We start from the raw sequence: 16,382 nt of genomic DNA on the forward strand, positions 1-16,382 counted from the left end.
TGTATAGATGGGCACAGCTGAGCCCTGCATTCTTTATGTAACGCACTGCTGAGCCCTGCATTCTTTATGTAGCGCACTCTTGAGCCCTGCATTCTTTATGTAGAGCTCTCCCGAGCCCTGCATTCTTTATGTAGCGCTCTCCTGAGCCCTGCATTCTTTATGTAGCGCACTCTTGAGCCCTGCATTTTTTATGTGGCATAGATGAGTGCTACTGAGCCCTGCATTCTTTATGTATCGCACTCCTGAACTCTGCACTCTGTAAGTAGCGCACTCCTGAACTCTGCACACTTTTTCTATAGCTTATCTTCATAACATTTGGTAATCATATCTCAAAAAATTCTAAGAAGTATTTTTTTTAACCACTTCAATACAGGGCACTTAGACACCTTCCTGCCTAGACCAATTTTCAGCTTTCTGCACTGTCGCAGTTTGAATGACAATTGCGCGGTCATACAACACTGTACCCAAACTAAATTTTTATCATTTTGTTCCCACAAATAAAGCTTTCTTTTGGTGGTATTTGATCACCTCTGCGGTTTTTATTTTTTGGAAAACAGATAAAAAAAGACCGAAAATTTTGAAAAAAAATAAAAATTTTGCTTTTGTTTTTGTTTAAAAATTTTGTAAATAAGTAAGTTTTCTCTTTCACTGATGGGCACTGATAAGGCGGCACTGACGGGCACTGATAAGGTGGCAGCGATGAGGTGACACCAATGAGCGGGCACTGACGATGGGCACTGATATGCGGCACTGATGGGCACTGGTAGGCAGCACTGATGGGTGGCACTGATATGCGGCACTGATGGGCATTGATAGGCGGCACTGATGGGCACTCGTGGGTGGCTCTAGGTGGCACTGGTGGGCACTGATAGGTGACACTGATGGGCACTGAAAGGCTGCAAAGATGGGTTCTTATGGGTGGCACTGATGGGTACTGATAGGCGGCACTGATACATGGCACTGATAGGCATCCCTGGTGGCACTGGCAGTGGTAGGCATTGGAGTGGGCACTGATTGGCAGCTGCCTTTGCACTGATTAGTATTTCCCTGGGGGTCTAGGGGGCATACCTGGTGGTCCAGTGTGGCTGGTTTCCCTGGTAGTCCTGGGCGGCTTCCCTGGTGATCCTGGGTGGCTTACCTAGTGGTCCTGGGTAGGATCCGAGGGGGGGCTGTGCTGATAAACAATCAGCACAGACCCCCCCTGTCAGGAGAGCAGCCGATCGTCTCTCCTCTACTCGCGTCTGTCAGACGCGAGTGAGGAAAAGCCGATCACCGGCTCTTCCTATTTACATCGTGATCAGCCATGACTGGACACGGCTGATCACGTGGTAAAGAGTCTCCGTCAGAGACTCTTTACCTAGATCAGTGTTGCGGGGTGTCAGACTGACACCCCGCAACAACGATCGCCGCGATGCGCGCCCCCAGGGGCGCGCAGCGGCTCAATATGCTGCGGATGTCATATGACGCCCAGTCAGGATATTGAAACCACTTTGCCGCCGTCATTCTGCTATATGGTGGGCGGTAAGTGGTTAATCTCATGGACAAAATGTGAGAAATAACGTACAGTATCTCACAAAAGTGAGTACACCCCTCACATTTTTGTAAATATTTTATTATATCTTTTCATGTAACAACACTGAAGAAATGACACTTTTCTACAATGTAAAGTAGTGAGTGTACAGCTTGTATAACAGTGTAAATTTGCTGTCCCCTCAAAATAACTCAACACACAGCCATTAATGTCTAAACCGCTGGCAACAAAAGTTAGTACACCCCTAAGTGAAAATGTTCAAATTGGGCCCGATTAGCCATTTTCCCTCCCCGGTGTCATGTGACTCATTAGTGTTACAAGGTCTCAGGTGTGAATGTGGATTAGGTGTGTTAAATTTGGTGTTATCGCTCTCACTCTCTCATACCGATCACTGGAAAGTCTACATGGCACCTCACTGCAAAGAACTCTCTAAGGATCTGAAAAAAAGAATTGTTGCTCTACATAAAGATGGCCTAGGCTATAAGAAGATTGGCAAGACCATGAAACTGCAGCAGCTGCAGCACGGTGGCCAAGACCATACAGCGGTTTAACAGGACAGGACACTCTGAACATACCTCGCCATGGTCGACCAAAGAAGTTGAGTGCACGTGCTCAGCGTCATAACTAGAGATTGTCTTTGGGAAATAGACGTATAAGTGCTTCCAGCATTGCTGCAGAGGTTGAAGGGGTGGGGGGTCAGCCTGTCAGTGTTTAGACCATATGCCACACACTGCATCAAATTGGTCTGCATGGCTGTCATCTCAGAAGGAAGCCTCTTCTAAAGATGATGCACAAGAGTGGGTACACCCCTCACATTTTTGTAAATATTTTATTATATATTTTCATGTGACAACACTGAAGAGATTACACTTTGCTACAATGTAAAGTAGTAAGAGGAGTGTTTTTATATCGGTGTGTATTGTACAGTGTATTTAGAGGAGTGTTATATCGGTGTGTGATGTACAGTGTAGACAGAGGAGTGTTACATCGGTGCACGTTGTATGGTGTAGACAGAGGAGTGGTATTGGGGTCGATTTACTAAAACTGGAGAGTGCAAAATCAGATGCAGCACTGCATGGTAGCCAATCAGCTTCCAGGTTTTATTTTGCCAAAGCTGAACAAGCTGAATTTCGAAGCTGATCGGCTACCATGCAGAGCTGCACCTGATTTTGCACTCTCCAGTTTTAGTAAATCAACCCATTTGTGTCTCATTGTGTGTTGTATGGTGTATACAGAGCAGTGTTATTGTGTATCAGGGTGGACTATCATGGTCTCCCCCAGAGGGGGCTCTCATTCGGTTGTCAGAGTTGGGTGAATGCAGTGGGTTGGATGACAGTTGTGGGTTGGATGACAGTTGTGGGGTGGAGACAGTGGGTTGAGCTTTCTGCTGGCTGTCAGTTGTGGGGTGGAGATAGCAGTGGGTTGGCTCTGCTCTGGCTGCAGTGTTCAGGAAGTGAATTGCTAGGATTTTCTCTGCACAGATGAATCGGGAATAAGGAGGCCTTTGTGTATACAGTGTACAGAGAGGGTATGTACTGTCATCTTCATTTCTGTCTTTTCAGCTGCAGAGGAACTGCAAGTTCCAGCAGACCTTGTACATGCTCTAAAATTATCTCATGGTGCAATTGATAGATGTTACCAAAACAGGAATGATCATTCTCACATTGCAAGGCTCCACAAGATCCAACAACCATATTGGGGTTGGTTCTGAGTCTTTACATACAGAACCATAGAAGTGTGATGTCAGAAACAGACCCAATGGTTCATGGAGTCTTCCCCTTTATAAAACCATTACATTTAAATAAGTGAACCTTTGGGGATTTTAAAGGCATTTAAATTGAATACTGTGAACTGTCACAACAAAGCCAAAAATAGCAACAAACCCAATATAAAAGAAAGTTATATAATAATAAAACCACATTATTATTATTAAATAGGCAGGTATTATTAATATTATACAGGACATGTATGTGCACTGATGCCTAGGTTCACACACATGAACAATATGTTATTATAAGATTATAAATTAGAATTCTTGTTTGAGATTTTCTGGTCTTTCAAGCTTCAGCTGCACCGGGTGTAACTCACTGATTACAATGCTGCCTTCAATCTGTGAACACTCACAAAGCAGTAAACAATAGAACATGAGATGGACCAACAAGCATCTGCTCAATGCATCTATTACTATTAGCAATGAATTGTGGGAAAGGCTTGCAGTTTAATCAACGTACAGGATTGCTAGGTGGCTACCAGCTCCTTCTGTGCAAAAACAGAGTATTATGGGAAGAATTTAAAAAAGTAAGTGCGCTTATGACGGAGCAGCTTGTTACACAAATTTCCAGGATGGGAAAGGAGAACACACTGGAGATTTACTAAAACTGGAGCACTCAGAATCTGGTGCAGCTGTACATGGTAGTCAATCAGTTTCTAACTTTGACAATAAAAACTGGAAGCTGATTGGCTACCATGCACAGCTGCACCAGATTTTGCTCTCTCCAGTTTTAGTAAATCTCCCCCATTGCAGTACTAAGTATTTAGGCAAAGGACACACCCCTGCCATGCCCCAAGTTTTGTTGAACATAAAGAATTTAATATGCAAATAATTGACTGCCTTATCCCACAAGTTGACTATTTCACCACCACTTGTCCTTCTTTTTACTGACTGTTCAAAATAATAAATTAAATAATTTAGAGGCTGTTTTATTGAAAAATAACTCTTTTGGCATTGTGTATAGTGGTCAGACCAAAAAAAGAGGGACAACTGAGAATGAAGGAGGGACAAAGGGATATGGTTCCAAAAAAGGGGGAAGTGGGTAGCTATGGGAGTAGCTTCATCATCTTGCTGGACGATGATGTCACAGTAAAATCTTTATGAAATGGGAAAGAATGTAGCCATGATGGATCTGTAACTTAAGCCGACCATGCATGGATCAAAATTCAGCTGGATCAGCAGGGACCGGCCAAATTTCATTCCATGCATGGGCAGGGAGGTTGTACAGAAGTCGATTTGGTAGAACTGCCCCGTCGGATTTTCCCTGCTTGATCAGCACCATTAGCGTTGATGTCAGAATACAGTGCTGCAGTGGGGAGGATTCTTCCCATCCACCTTGAGTGTGTGGATGGAAGAGTTGAGTAATTGTTTTTACTTTCAACCTGCTGGTTGAAAGAAAAAACGAAAAAAAACAAACAAACTTATGTTTGGGCTTCCTTAATCTTTTGATGGCTATTAGCTGAAAATAGGTAACAGTTAAGGGGCATCTGCCTGCAAGTGATATTTTAGTTATAGGTGGAGCCTGGTGGGCTGAATTAGTCCCTGCTGTCTTAGATACACACAGGGTGGGCTCCATTGGAGTCTCCACTGAGCAGGTGGATGGCTGGTCCATGTCTGCTCCGCTTATGCAGATCAGACACAGGCACAGCCCGCTCTCCTGTATGGGTGGTCAGATGTAAATGGACCGCCTGTTCGTTTACACCCGACTTCCATCCGATCCCTATCCATCTGTTTTTAGCAGATCGGTTCGGAAGTAGGCAGGTGTCAACAGACACATGTCCACTGACACCCGCCACTCCATAAAGGAAATTCGAGAGTCCATTTGCGTCCGCCTGAAAAACTGACAGGCGGACCCGATCGGTCTGCCCATGTTAAAGGGGCCTAATAGTGAGATTTCCCTGCTATAATTCCCAGCTCTGTTCCTGTCGACCTTTGTCTTACCCAGCTCCCTCTGTTACATTCTCCAAAATAATAAATAAAAAAATCCAGCGGAGTGATGGTAAAGCTCTGCATAATGGCCACAGCAGGTGTGCAGAGCTGGACATTCAGCACAGTGATGGTGAGAACCCCTCATAATGGGCACAGCAGATGTGCAGACTTGGGAATTCAGCACGGTGATGGTGGGAGCTTCTCAATAGGAAGAGCAGGTGTGAAGATTAGTGAGCTAGGCACAGAGATCTCACCAGTAGAGTCCCCAAGAAATAACATGTGATTTTGGATAGACTGAGCCTTCAAACTTGAGCTGACATGTTTTATTTTGGAGCAGGTGTGTGATGTCCTCCACAAGAAGAGGTGGGTGGAATGTCCTCGGTGGAAACGGTGCAGATCCTCCTGGGATCCAGATGTTACCTTGTTCCCCGCGACCAGCTGGTGGCTCAAAGTGGCTTCTTCCAAGCTCTCTTCCGCTCAGGGATGAGGGAGAGTACCGGTGAGGTGGTGACTTTGCATGGACTTACCCATGAAGGCCTTGAGGGCGTTCTGCGTCACATCACAGGGGGACCAGTGCAGACATGCAGCCCTGCAGAAGAAGTGAAGTGTGGACTCAAGGTATTCACCAGTGAGCATCTATCAGGCCAAGATGAGCCAAGTTTTGTCCAGGAGGCCCTGTCACAAGGTCCGCTGCAGGCATTGGTGGAAGCCGCCTGTTACTTGCAGGTCCAGGGACTTTTGTCTCTTTTGCAGTCCTCGTTGTCAGCGGACAATTGCCTGGACCTACTTGACGTGTCACAGCTCCATGGCCAGTGGGATCTGGCTGCAGCCTGCCTCAGTTACATGGCTGCTCACTACCACTGTATGCTGCAGAGAGCAGACTTTCAGGAGAGCCCCGAACCCCTGAAAGAGCGAGTCCTCCAGGAGCGTCTTAGAGGTGTGCCATCACTGCTGCTGTTGTCACAGCAGAGAGGTGATTCTTGGGTGCTCCTGCGATACCTGGAGCTCGGGAGAGCGTGGCAGATCATGCCCAGTGACGTTCCACAGAGCATGCTGCAGGTGAAGGGCTATGGGGCAACCTCGCTCAACAACTATCTCTTCGTGGCCGGAGGAACCCGTGAGAATGGACAGGAGGTGAGCGCTGTCCACTCCTATAACCCCAGCACTGGATTCTGGAGGGAAGAACCTGCCATGAACCAGAAAAGGTACCCCTCTCTAAATTCTCAAAAGATTGCATTATTACATTTACCCAAAACTGGCATTTTAATTTTCGGTGGGTGTTGCAGGGTCTAATCTCCCACTAATTTCTTATATCTCTCAAAAAATTTGGTTTAATAAATGTGCATTTAAAGCTGGCCATGGATGATAGAAAATCCGCCAGTTCAGCAGGGACCGGTCGAATTCCGATCCATCTGTGGCTGTTCCCACTCGAGAGAAGTCGATCTAATGTTGAAAATTTTTAACACCTGCAGGCAGTCGGCTGCAGTGCTGATCATTAGAGGAGTCCCCACTTTCAGAATACAGTAGCACAGTGGGAAGGATTCCTTCATTCACCTCAAATCCACTGAATCTTCAGCTGATTGAAAAAACGATCCATGTATAGCCAGCCTAAGTTCTTATGGCCTGCTGTAAACAAGGTCATGCCACTTGCTGCTGGACCTTCCATTTACTTTCCGTTAGAGACTGTATCAGAAACGGTGAATCATTCTCATTTAGCTTTGTACTGGCCATGGAGTCAGAGCTGGGAACACCAGTGGGGAGATTTTGCTGCTGGAATCCCTCTGAGGGATCTAAGAGGCCAGTAGATCATTCACACAAGTGGCACATATCTACAGGTGAGAAATGTAGAAGGACCTAAGCTGGGCCATACATAGATCGAAATTTAGTCGGTTCAGCAGGGACTGCCTGAGTTTCAATTCATCTATGGGTAGGCTAGTTGTACCCAAGTCAATCCATCGATCGACTTGAGTACAACCATCCTCTCAGCGATAAGTAAGCGATTACTGCAGGCGACTATGGCCACTGGCAGTAATTGTGTTCTGCCGTCAGGAGAGGTTCCCCATGACACCCCCCCCCCCCCCCCCCCCCCCGCTGGCAGAAAACAATATCACTGCAGGAGGCTTTCCCCCCACATCAACACTGGCGGTGTTAATGGGGGAGTCAATCAATTTAAACACAAAAAAAAAAAAAAAAAAAAAGGATTCATTACTGTTCTGTGAATGAAGTCTCGATTAAAAATAAAGATAAAAAATAACAAACATGTTATACTTGCCTCCTTTTGTTGCAGTGGATTTGCACAAAGCAGTCCGATCCTCCTCTTCTCAGGTTCATCTTCTGTGATCCTGGCCCCTCCCTCTTGTTCAGTGCCCCCACAGCAAGCAGCTAGTTATGGGGGCACCCGAGCTGAGTCACAGCTCCGTGTGTCCATTCAGACACGGAGCCCCAACCCAGCCCCCCCCTCTCCCCTGATTGGCTAGCTGACTTTGATTGACAGCCGCTGGAGCCAATGGCACCGCTGCTGTGTCTCAGCCAATCAGGAGGAGAGTCCAGGATGGCTAAGACACTTGTGGACATCGCTGGAGAGAGATGGGGCTCAGGTAAGTAATTAGGGGGTGCTGGGGAGGCTGCTACACACGGAAGTTTTTTTTTTTTTTTTTATCTTTATGCATAAAATGCATTAAAATAAAAAACCTACTGCTTTTACAACTCCTTTAAGAGTAATTTAGGAATAATTGGCTTCCAGAGTAATCTTATATGCCCCAAACGGCCTTGGCTGAACGCCATTTTAGAGGCTGTTTGTAGGGTATAATGGGGAACCACCCACTTGGGGAACCATTTTTCCATAATTCTCCTGTCAGACCGGTGATTCTGATGATGGTGGCAATTGACTAATAGGATTGCTAACAGCCAGAATACTCACCTGCTCCTACAGCATTGATCTCTCATTGGCCAAATCAGAATGGTGTCACACTGTAGCTGCTCCTTTGCTGTAGAGCAACTTTTTTTTCTACATTTCAAGTAGTGAAGGGTGACTCTGTTGGGAGTGGATAAGTAGTATGTTCAGCATTTGGCAGTTTGCCACCTGACATGTCATGGGTCTTAACCGCTTGGCGACCAGCGCACGACGATGTACGTCGGCACAATGGCACTGCTGTGCAAATGGGCGTACCTGTATGCCTTTTAAGACGCGGCATTGCGGGCGCGCGCGCCCGCCGCATACTACATGAGCGTGCCTGCGGGTCCTGCGGACTCTATGTCCGCCGGGGGCCCGCGATCGTGACACGGAGTGGCAGAACGGGGAGATGCCTATGTAAACAAGGCATTTCCCTGTTCTGCCTAGCAACATGACAGAGATCTACTGCTCCCTGTCATCGGGAGCAGTGATCTCTGTCATATTGTAGTGAGCCCATCCCCCCTACAGTTAGAATTGCTCCCTAGGACACGCCTAACCCCTTGATTGCCCACTAGTGTTAACCCCTTCCCTGCCAGTGTCATTTACACAGTAATCAGTGCATTTTTATAGCACTGATCGCTGTATAAGTGTCACTGGTCCCAAAATAGTGTCAAAAGTGTCCAATCTGTCCGCCGCAATGTTGCAGTCACGATAAAAATTGCAGATCGCTGCAATTACTAATATTAAAAAAAAAATAATAAAAATGTCATAAATCTATCCCCTATTTTGTAGACACTAACTTTTGCGCAAACCGCTTATTTTTACCTTTGCGCAAACCGCTTATTGCGTTTTTTTTTTTTTTTTTTTTTTTTTTTTCCAAAAATATGTAGAATACATACCAGCCTAAACTGAGAAATAAATTTTTTTTTTTTTGTTATATATTTTTTGGGGGATATTTATTAAAGCAAAAAGTAAAATATATGGCTTTTTTTTTTTTTTTTCTTTTTTCCTTGTTTATAGTGCAAAAAAATAAAAACCGCAGGTGATCAAATACCACCAAAAGAAAGCTCTATTTGCGGGGAAAAAAAAGATGTCAATTTTGTTTGGGTGCAACGTCGCAGGACTGCGCAATTGTCAGTTAAAGCGACGCAGTGCCGTACCGCAAAAAGTGCTCTGGTCAGGAAGGGGGTAAATTCTTCCAGGACTGAAGTGGTTAATCTTTATCATAAAAGGTCATGTGATAGGTCATGAGCAATCAGATCTAAAGAGAGAGGAGGAACATGGCCTGACCTTATGGCTTTCAGAACATGTTTGCGTGGGGCTATAGTATCATTGTCGAGGGGGTCAGTCCATGTAAGATGTTCTCTAATGTCTCCAGCTCACACTGAGATCTTAAACAGGCCATAGATGATTTGATCTTCTTTCCACTCACCAAGGGTGGAAGAAAAGAAAATCATTTGGTTCCCCCATTAACACAGTCAGTATTGATGGGGGAACCCCTCCGACAGGTGTTATTGTGTTCTGCCGGCGTGGGGGGGGGGGGCACTGGGAGCCTTCCCGGCCAGCAGAACACAATGATTGCTGCTAGCGGCTATAGTCATTGGCAGTAGTTGTATGAAAAAAAAAAAAATTAGATGGGCTGGTTGTGCCTAAGTTGATCAATTAATCAGCTTGGGTACAAGCAGCCTGCCCATTGATGGATCGAACCTCGGTCGGTCCCTGCTGAACCAGCCACGATTTGATCCATCTATGACTTGCTTTATTCACACTGACATGAAATTTAGGAACCTGCCAAAGGCCACTACAACCTCTCGAGCATCCAGTTACATAGAAGCTTTTAAAATACGTTAGTGACCTGATTAACACATAATCTGTGACTGCAATATTCTGCTGGATCCCGCCCACAGCTCTTCTTTCTGCACAGGCTTTGCACAACACACTGATGTCACTGCTACATTTACAAGGTTATATCTTGCTTTGAAAAGACATTTGCTACAGACAATGTGGATTGATATCCAGTTGTACTCCTTTTGTTGTCACCCGGTCACAGACGACTCTGGTGAAAACTACAATTTGCTATGCCAACATATAATTGTCAGGTATAGTCCATGGTTGTCACTATCAGGAAGCCAGTCTAGAGCAATGATGACCAGCCAACACTGAAGAGAGTGCATGTAGACAGGAAGTGGCTGGAAGAAACGGGAGGAGATCAGCAGCACTGAGATAGAACAGCAGCAGTGAAAACAGCATTTTCTGGGAAAATATGGCAGTAATTTATAACACACGGTGCTTTCAGGGCCATTGGAGGTCCAGCATAAGATTACATAGGGACCTGAGACCTTCTGAACCAGGTGGTAATGTGCCTGTGGAATATCTACACTCTGTTCATAACCCACCAGCTTGATCATTGTTTGATGAAAAGATTTTACAAGATATATGCTACTGTACCCCCAAAATAAGGGGATGCTCAGTATAAAATCTTGAATGAAACGTTTGATCATACCTTTGTGTCCACCATATTATATCTGAAATAGGGTTTGGGGTTTAGCGTTCTGTTGACCATGACAGTCTGCTATAGTTATATAGGCGTGCACACAGGGTGTGTCAGGTGTGCCTGGGCACACCCTAATCACCCCATGTGGTGCAGATTCCCCCTGTTTAGACACCTGATGTTTCATCAAAGCCCCCTAATGAAAAAAAAAATTAATGAAAATAAATACTACTGACATCACTTTCTGCCCTACTGACACTGTCCATTGATCTACTGACACGATCAGTATATATACACATGCATATGTGTTTGAGCTTTGGGGTGCACACCCAAATAGGCTGCGTACACTTATGGATATAGCTGTGATAGTTGTGGAAGTTGTTAGTTTCTTCTATACTGAGGGCCCATTTAAGCTGTTATGTTGCTGCGTTGCGGTGCCATTTTGAATAGCGAGCCACAGCACTGAGACAACGTACATGCATTGTGTACAAATTTTGTGGATTTTGGAATATTTTGGTACGTATGCAGCCAATGGATTCAATGACACACAGCAAAATTGTAAATAGGCCTTACTATCTGAAAACCAGGCAAACTGCTAAATACACAGATGAACTGCACATATTATAGCTGTTAAATTCTGCAAATAAAATGAGAATTTCTGTTCATACAGCCATGAGATTTTACACAGCTCCGACTCTTTTCATAGCCCTTTTGGATAAAGTTCCTTCTTTATCTCACCAGATCCTACACTCCCTCGGCAAACATTGCTCCCCTGTGTTTTTGGCAGTAGACTATCGGGGTCCTTGCATCCAATGCAAGGCAATGGTCCCTGCATTGGTTTTGATGATGTCATGGGCATCTGACCACAAGATTGCAGGGGAGAAAAGGCTGCAGGGCACAGCCTGGCAGCATGAAGGAGCCTGCGGAAGCAGAGAATCGGATCGGTAAAACTGTCTATGGCTACTTTTACACTGGGGCCGGGCCACGTTAGCGGTAAAGCGCCACTCGTTTTAGCAACGCTTTACCGTCATTTTGGTGGCAATTTTTGGCTGCTAGCAGGGTGCCTTTAAACCCTGCTAGCGGCCTAAGAAGGGGTTAAAACCGCCCGTGTTGTGGCGCTTCCGAATCACTTTTTTTTAGGCGTTTTGGAAGCGCTGCCAATGCAGTCCAATGGGCAGGGGCGGTTTGGGAGCGATGTATACAGCGCTGCCAAACCACACCAAAGATGTTGCTTGCACGACTTTTTTTCCCATAACGCAAGTGCACCACCCCAGTGTGAAAGCGCTCTGGCTTTCACACTGGGGAGGCGGTTTTCAGGCGCTTTACAGTCGCTATTTTTAGCGCTAAAATGCCTGAATAATGCCTTCAGTGTGAAAGTAGCCTTGGTGCCGGTTCACACTTGTGTGATCTGCAATATCGCACGCGATTTGCATTGCAGTGTAAATCACATGCAATGTCGGTGCGATTTCAGCCATACAGATAGTATGGCTGATATTGCATTGCATTCAGACCAAACGCACCAGAATTGGATCTCATGGGTGTGAACAGCCATGCGATCAGATTTATGTCCGAACTGTCAGTTCGCAGTGCGATTTGCGAGCTGAAATGGGGGTGTCATTAACAGTGTATTGACACTCCCCACAGTTCACATATGGCAGTGTGAATTGCCGTGCATGTCGGGTGCGATGTGGGAACCCACAGTGTATTCCCAGGGTTCCCACATCGCACAAGTGTGAACTGAGCCATACCCTGGGCATAAACATGTGATTAACCTTTGCACTGCAGAAGCAGCCCCACTGCAGGGGAGGACTTTTATTTTCCCCAGAGTTCAGTTTTAGGCTCCGTTCACATCTCCACGTTCTGAATCGCGGACGGAATTGGTGCGATTCGCAATAGCGGCAAGCCCGTGCGTTTCCCCATGTGTTGCACCCCAAATGGGAGTATATGAGCTTCTTTTGGGTGATGGGCATCCAGCGATTCTATTTGCGTATTTTTACTGCGATTTTCGCCCCTATACACCAAGATGTGAATGGAGCCTTAATGATTACAGAGCTGCATTAATTTGTGTCTTTTATATCTGCCTGGAATTATTCTGTAACATTACTTTGCTAACATTTTCCATTTAGCTGTAGCCACCTTTAAATTGTATCCATTCAGGGCTTTTTTTTTCTAGCTGTGGGAGTGAAGGGGTTAAACAGTGGCCCCCAGCTCCTGTATGGATAGGAAGCGTTTCTGGATCTGTCCTGCTCACCTTATTTGGTGCTCTTTAGGGAAGATGGCAATTTAAAGGATCCCTCCCTTCTCCCCCCCACTTAAAGAGGCGGGGTCTGGAGGATGGGAGTGTTCCAAACATTTCTATCCCGGGGCTTCCTTGGGATAATTCCTCATGCCCATACAAGGTTGTCCAGGGATTCCTGTAAAGAAAACAATCTAGTAGTTGACAATGACTCGTTCGTTCCTTCTTGCCAAATCCTATCAGGGTTTTAAATCTCATTTTGTGGGAAATAATGCAGCTTTGTACTTTTTTTTTTTTTTTTGCAACACTTGAGTTCATTCATTCTGCCTCCATTCCCATGTATTTTACAATTTTTTTTTTTTTTTCCCCTAATATCAGAAAAAAGCACAGGGAACGAAAACTATTTTATTTTCATTTTGCTGGGTGTCACATATGTGATGCTTATGGACTGTGAGACTGCGCAGTGCTGCCTTTTAGAAGCTGCTTCACTCTCCATAGAGATACATCAAAACACATTTAATGAATTTCAAATGTGTTTTGATGTATCTCTATGGAGAAGTACAGCCAAAGCTCATTTGGCTGTACTTCTCCCGTGAATCACAGGAGTGCACTTTTGTGATCCGTTTTCAGCAGACAGCGGGCTGAAGCCTGCTGTCGGCTGACGTTAGAGAGCCAGTCCAGGCTCGGCAAAGATCACATGGTCGGGATCCGCCCACATGCCTAAATCGGGAACCCAGCTCAGCCTCACAGTGAGTTGCTGAGACCCTGAGCCGGTCGCTCCCTCTCCCTCCACAGACCAGCACTCAAGTGAGCGTGGGGGGAGCAGAGAGACAGTGACAGTCACCAGCTCTCTGCTTACGGAGCTCTGAGACCCGAGCCATTGGCGGTGTTTGATCACTCGGTTCTCATTGTTAGAGCCGGCGGGGGGACCAATGCTGCATCCACCTAGGTATGATTTAAAAAAAAAAAAAAAAAAAAGCCATTCCCATACTTCTATTTTATCTGTTATATTATCTATTTATCTATTTTCATTACATACCTTTATTTTAGACCCAGTGACCTCATGTGTGCTTTTCTATGCAATGTAGGCAGATCATGGCTAGTGGGTAGAGCTAGCAGAATGCTATACATTACAGCTTCCTGAAAACATTATAACACCCTGCCTCAGTTTGCCTCTTAAAGTGATTTTTATTTTTTTTTAATTTTAAATCAAGAAACATGTTATACCCACCTGCTCTGTGTAATGGTTTTGCACAGAACAGCCTGGATCTTCCTCCTTCTCTGGTCCACCACCAGCACCTCTGGGTCTTGGGGGGCCCCCCCCCCATGCTGAGCACCCATCATAGCGAGCCACTTGCTATGGAGACACTCGTGTGGGCTCCCTCCCGAGCCGGATCTGTGTGTCCATAGGCAGCAGGACCTGTGTGTTCTTTAGAGAGCAGCTTGGCCCTGCCCCCACTCTCTCCTTTCTGGCTGTGATTGACAGCAGCCTATGAGGAGGAAGAGAGCCTCTGCTCTCATGCACATCACTGGCTCAAGATCTGGATACTAGCTCATGATGAAATTCTTACCTTAGAACGATGCCCTGCAGTGCCGCCTGCACTCTGCTCCCACGGCCAACATCTTTCACCGGAGGTACTTCAAGGTTCGCAGACTCTGGCGCTGTGATTGGCTGGAGACGCGATGACGTCACTCCCGTGCACTGAAAAAAAAAATGGTACGAGTGGGCAGTTTCTGCAGTGCGCATGCGCCAATGATGTCGGCAGCAGTGCATATAGTGAATATCTCCTAAATTGTGCAAGTTTAGGAGATATTTACAGTACTTTACAGGTAAGCCTTATTATAGGCTTACCTGGACATACAAGTGGTGTAACAGGCTTTACAACCACTTTAATGCAGATAAAGTAAAAAACCTTCAGCCTCAAGTACCACTTTTATGCCACGTACACATGAGCGGATTTTCCGGCAGAAAAATTTTGGATGGTTTTTCCGACGGGATTCCACTCCAGTTTGCTTTGCATACACACCGTCACACAAAAGTTTGCTGAACTTTCAACCGTCAAGAACGCGGTGACGTACAACACTACGACAAGCCGAGAAAATGAAGTTCAATGCTTCCGAGCACGCGTAGGAATTTTGCGCGTCGGAATTGCTACAGACGATCGGAATTTCCGATGGGAACTTTTCCCAACCAAAAAATTGAGAACATGCTCTCAATCTTTTACTGGCTGGAATTCGGCCAGCAAAAGTCCAACGGAGCATACACATGGTCGCATTTTCCGACCAAAAGCTCTCATCGGTCTTTTGCTGGCTGAATTTCCAATCGTGTGTTTACGCAGCATAAGAGTCATCAGCTCTAATGCAAGCAGTGGGGTGGCTCTTGGAAGGAGTTGTGCATCTAGTAAAATGTCTTGATGGGTGGATGTCAGTCTGGAGGAGTGGGCATTTATAGGCAGCCTGTATTTGCATACAGATCACCCTTGGGCTGGCCATACGCAGAGCGCATTTCTTTCCTGCAATCACGGGTTGCAGGAAAGAAATTTGCTTGATTCCCCCATCAACACACAGTGTTGACAGTGGAATCTCTCCAGCCGAGCCATTGTGTACCAGCCTCTCTAGCGATAATCACATGTAAAATCTGATCAACTTGGATACATTCAGCCTGCCCATATATGGTTCGAATCTCGGCTGTTTCCTGCTGAAGATTCGAACAGTCTATGGCCGGCTTAGGTATGTGTTAGTAGGTAGTATGTGATGCTGAGCCTCCATGATTAAAAGGAACCGAAATCCAATGATTAAAAGAGGTAGGCCAGGGACAGTCAGGCTGGGGAGGAAAGCGCTAGATGCTGGATGTCTTCTCCTACAGCCAGGACATAAGGTGGGCTTTGTTGTCACTTCTAATGCACATTGTAAGAAGCTTACAGTGTGTATCAGAGTAAGCACTTTCACTACAGGAGAGAAGCCTGTACAACAGTATTAGACTAAAGCGGTGATCAGCAACCAGTAGATCGCAGACAGGTGACTGGTAGATCGCGGTTTGAGTTTGCTGACCCGCCATGCCAGAACATCAAATGGAGTGCAATCTAGAGGGACTACTTGTAAAGTTGGAGATGTAGTAGGGCGCAAGAGCCGCATAAGCCGATGCCTCCTCTGTAGTGATGGCTCCTGTCCCATGTGGGGTGATGCCAACTGCACCCCACCTCTTATGCCAGCTAGCGGTCTCCAGAGTGGTTCCAGCAGCAGACAAGAAGAGATCTGCAGGTCAGTGTGAAGCAATACACTGAGCATAATAGTATAAGGCTGCTTTCAAACTGATGTGCTTCGGCTTAACCACACTGCGGGTGCAGTGCAGTGTACCAGCAGCTTTCATGCGGGTTTGGTGCACTTAGCCAAAAACTTCTATTATATCCTGCGGGTTTGGTGAACTTTCTGAATGCAGGAGTTTTGTTGCATTTTCTGAAAGCATTTAGGAGTTTTGGTGCACTTTCAGAAAAGTGCATCACACCTGAAGGATATTATAGAAGTCTATGG

At 45.8% G+C, this 16,382-nt stretch overlaps 1 protein-coding gene across 1 annotated transcript in view; it reads left to right on the plus strand.

Annotated features, from left to right (window-relative positions):
- The first annotated feature begins 2,905 nt into the window (after positions 1 to 2,905).
- The window catches only part of KLHL42 (kelch like family member 42), a 45,497-nt gene continuing 32,020 nt past the window's right edge, over positions 2,906 to 16,382 (plus strand). Inside the window, exons 1-2 of the mRNA XM_073621687.1 lie at positions 2,906 to 3,059; positions 5,569 to 6,436. Coding sequence (XP_073477788.1) covers positions 5,604 to 6,436 — 833 coding nt within the window. The 5' untranslated portion in view covers positions 2,906 to 3,059; positions 5,569 to 5,603. The remainder of the gene's footprint in view (positions 3,060 to 5,568; positions 6,437 to 16,382) is intronic.

Source organism: Aquarana catesbeiana, linkage group LG03, assembly GCF_042186555.1.
Source record: "Aquarana catesbeiana isolate 2022-GZ linkage group LG03, ASM4218655v1, whole genome shotgun sequence".
NCBI classification, from domain to species: Eukaryota; Metazoa; Chordata; class Amphibia; order Anura; family Ranidae; genus Aquarana; species Aquarana catesbeiana.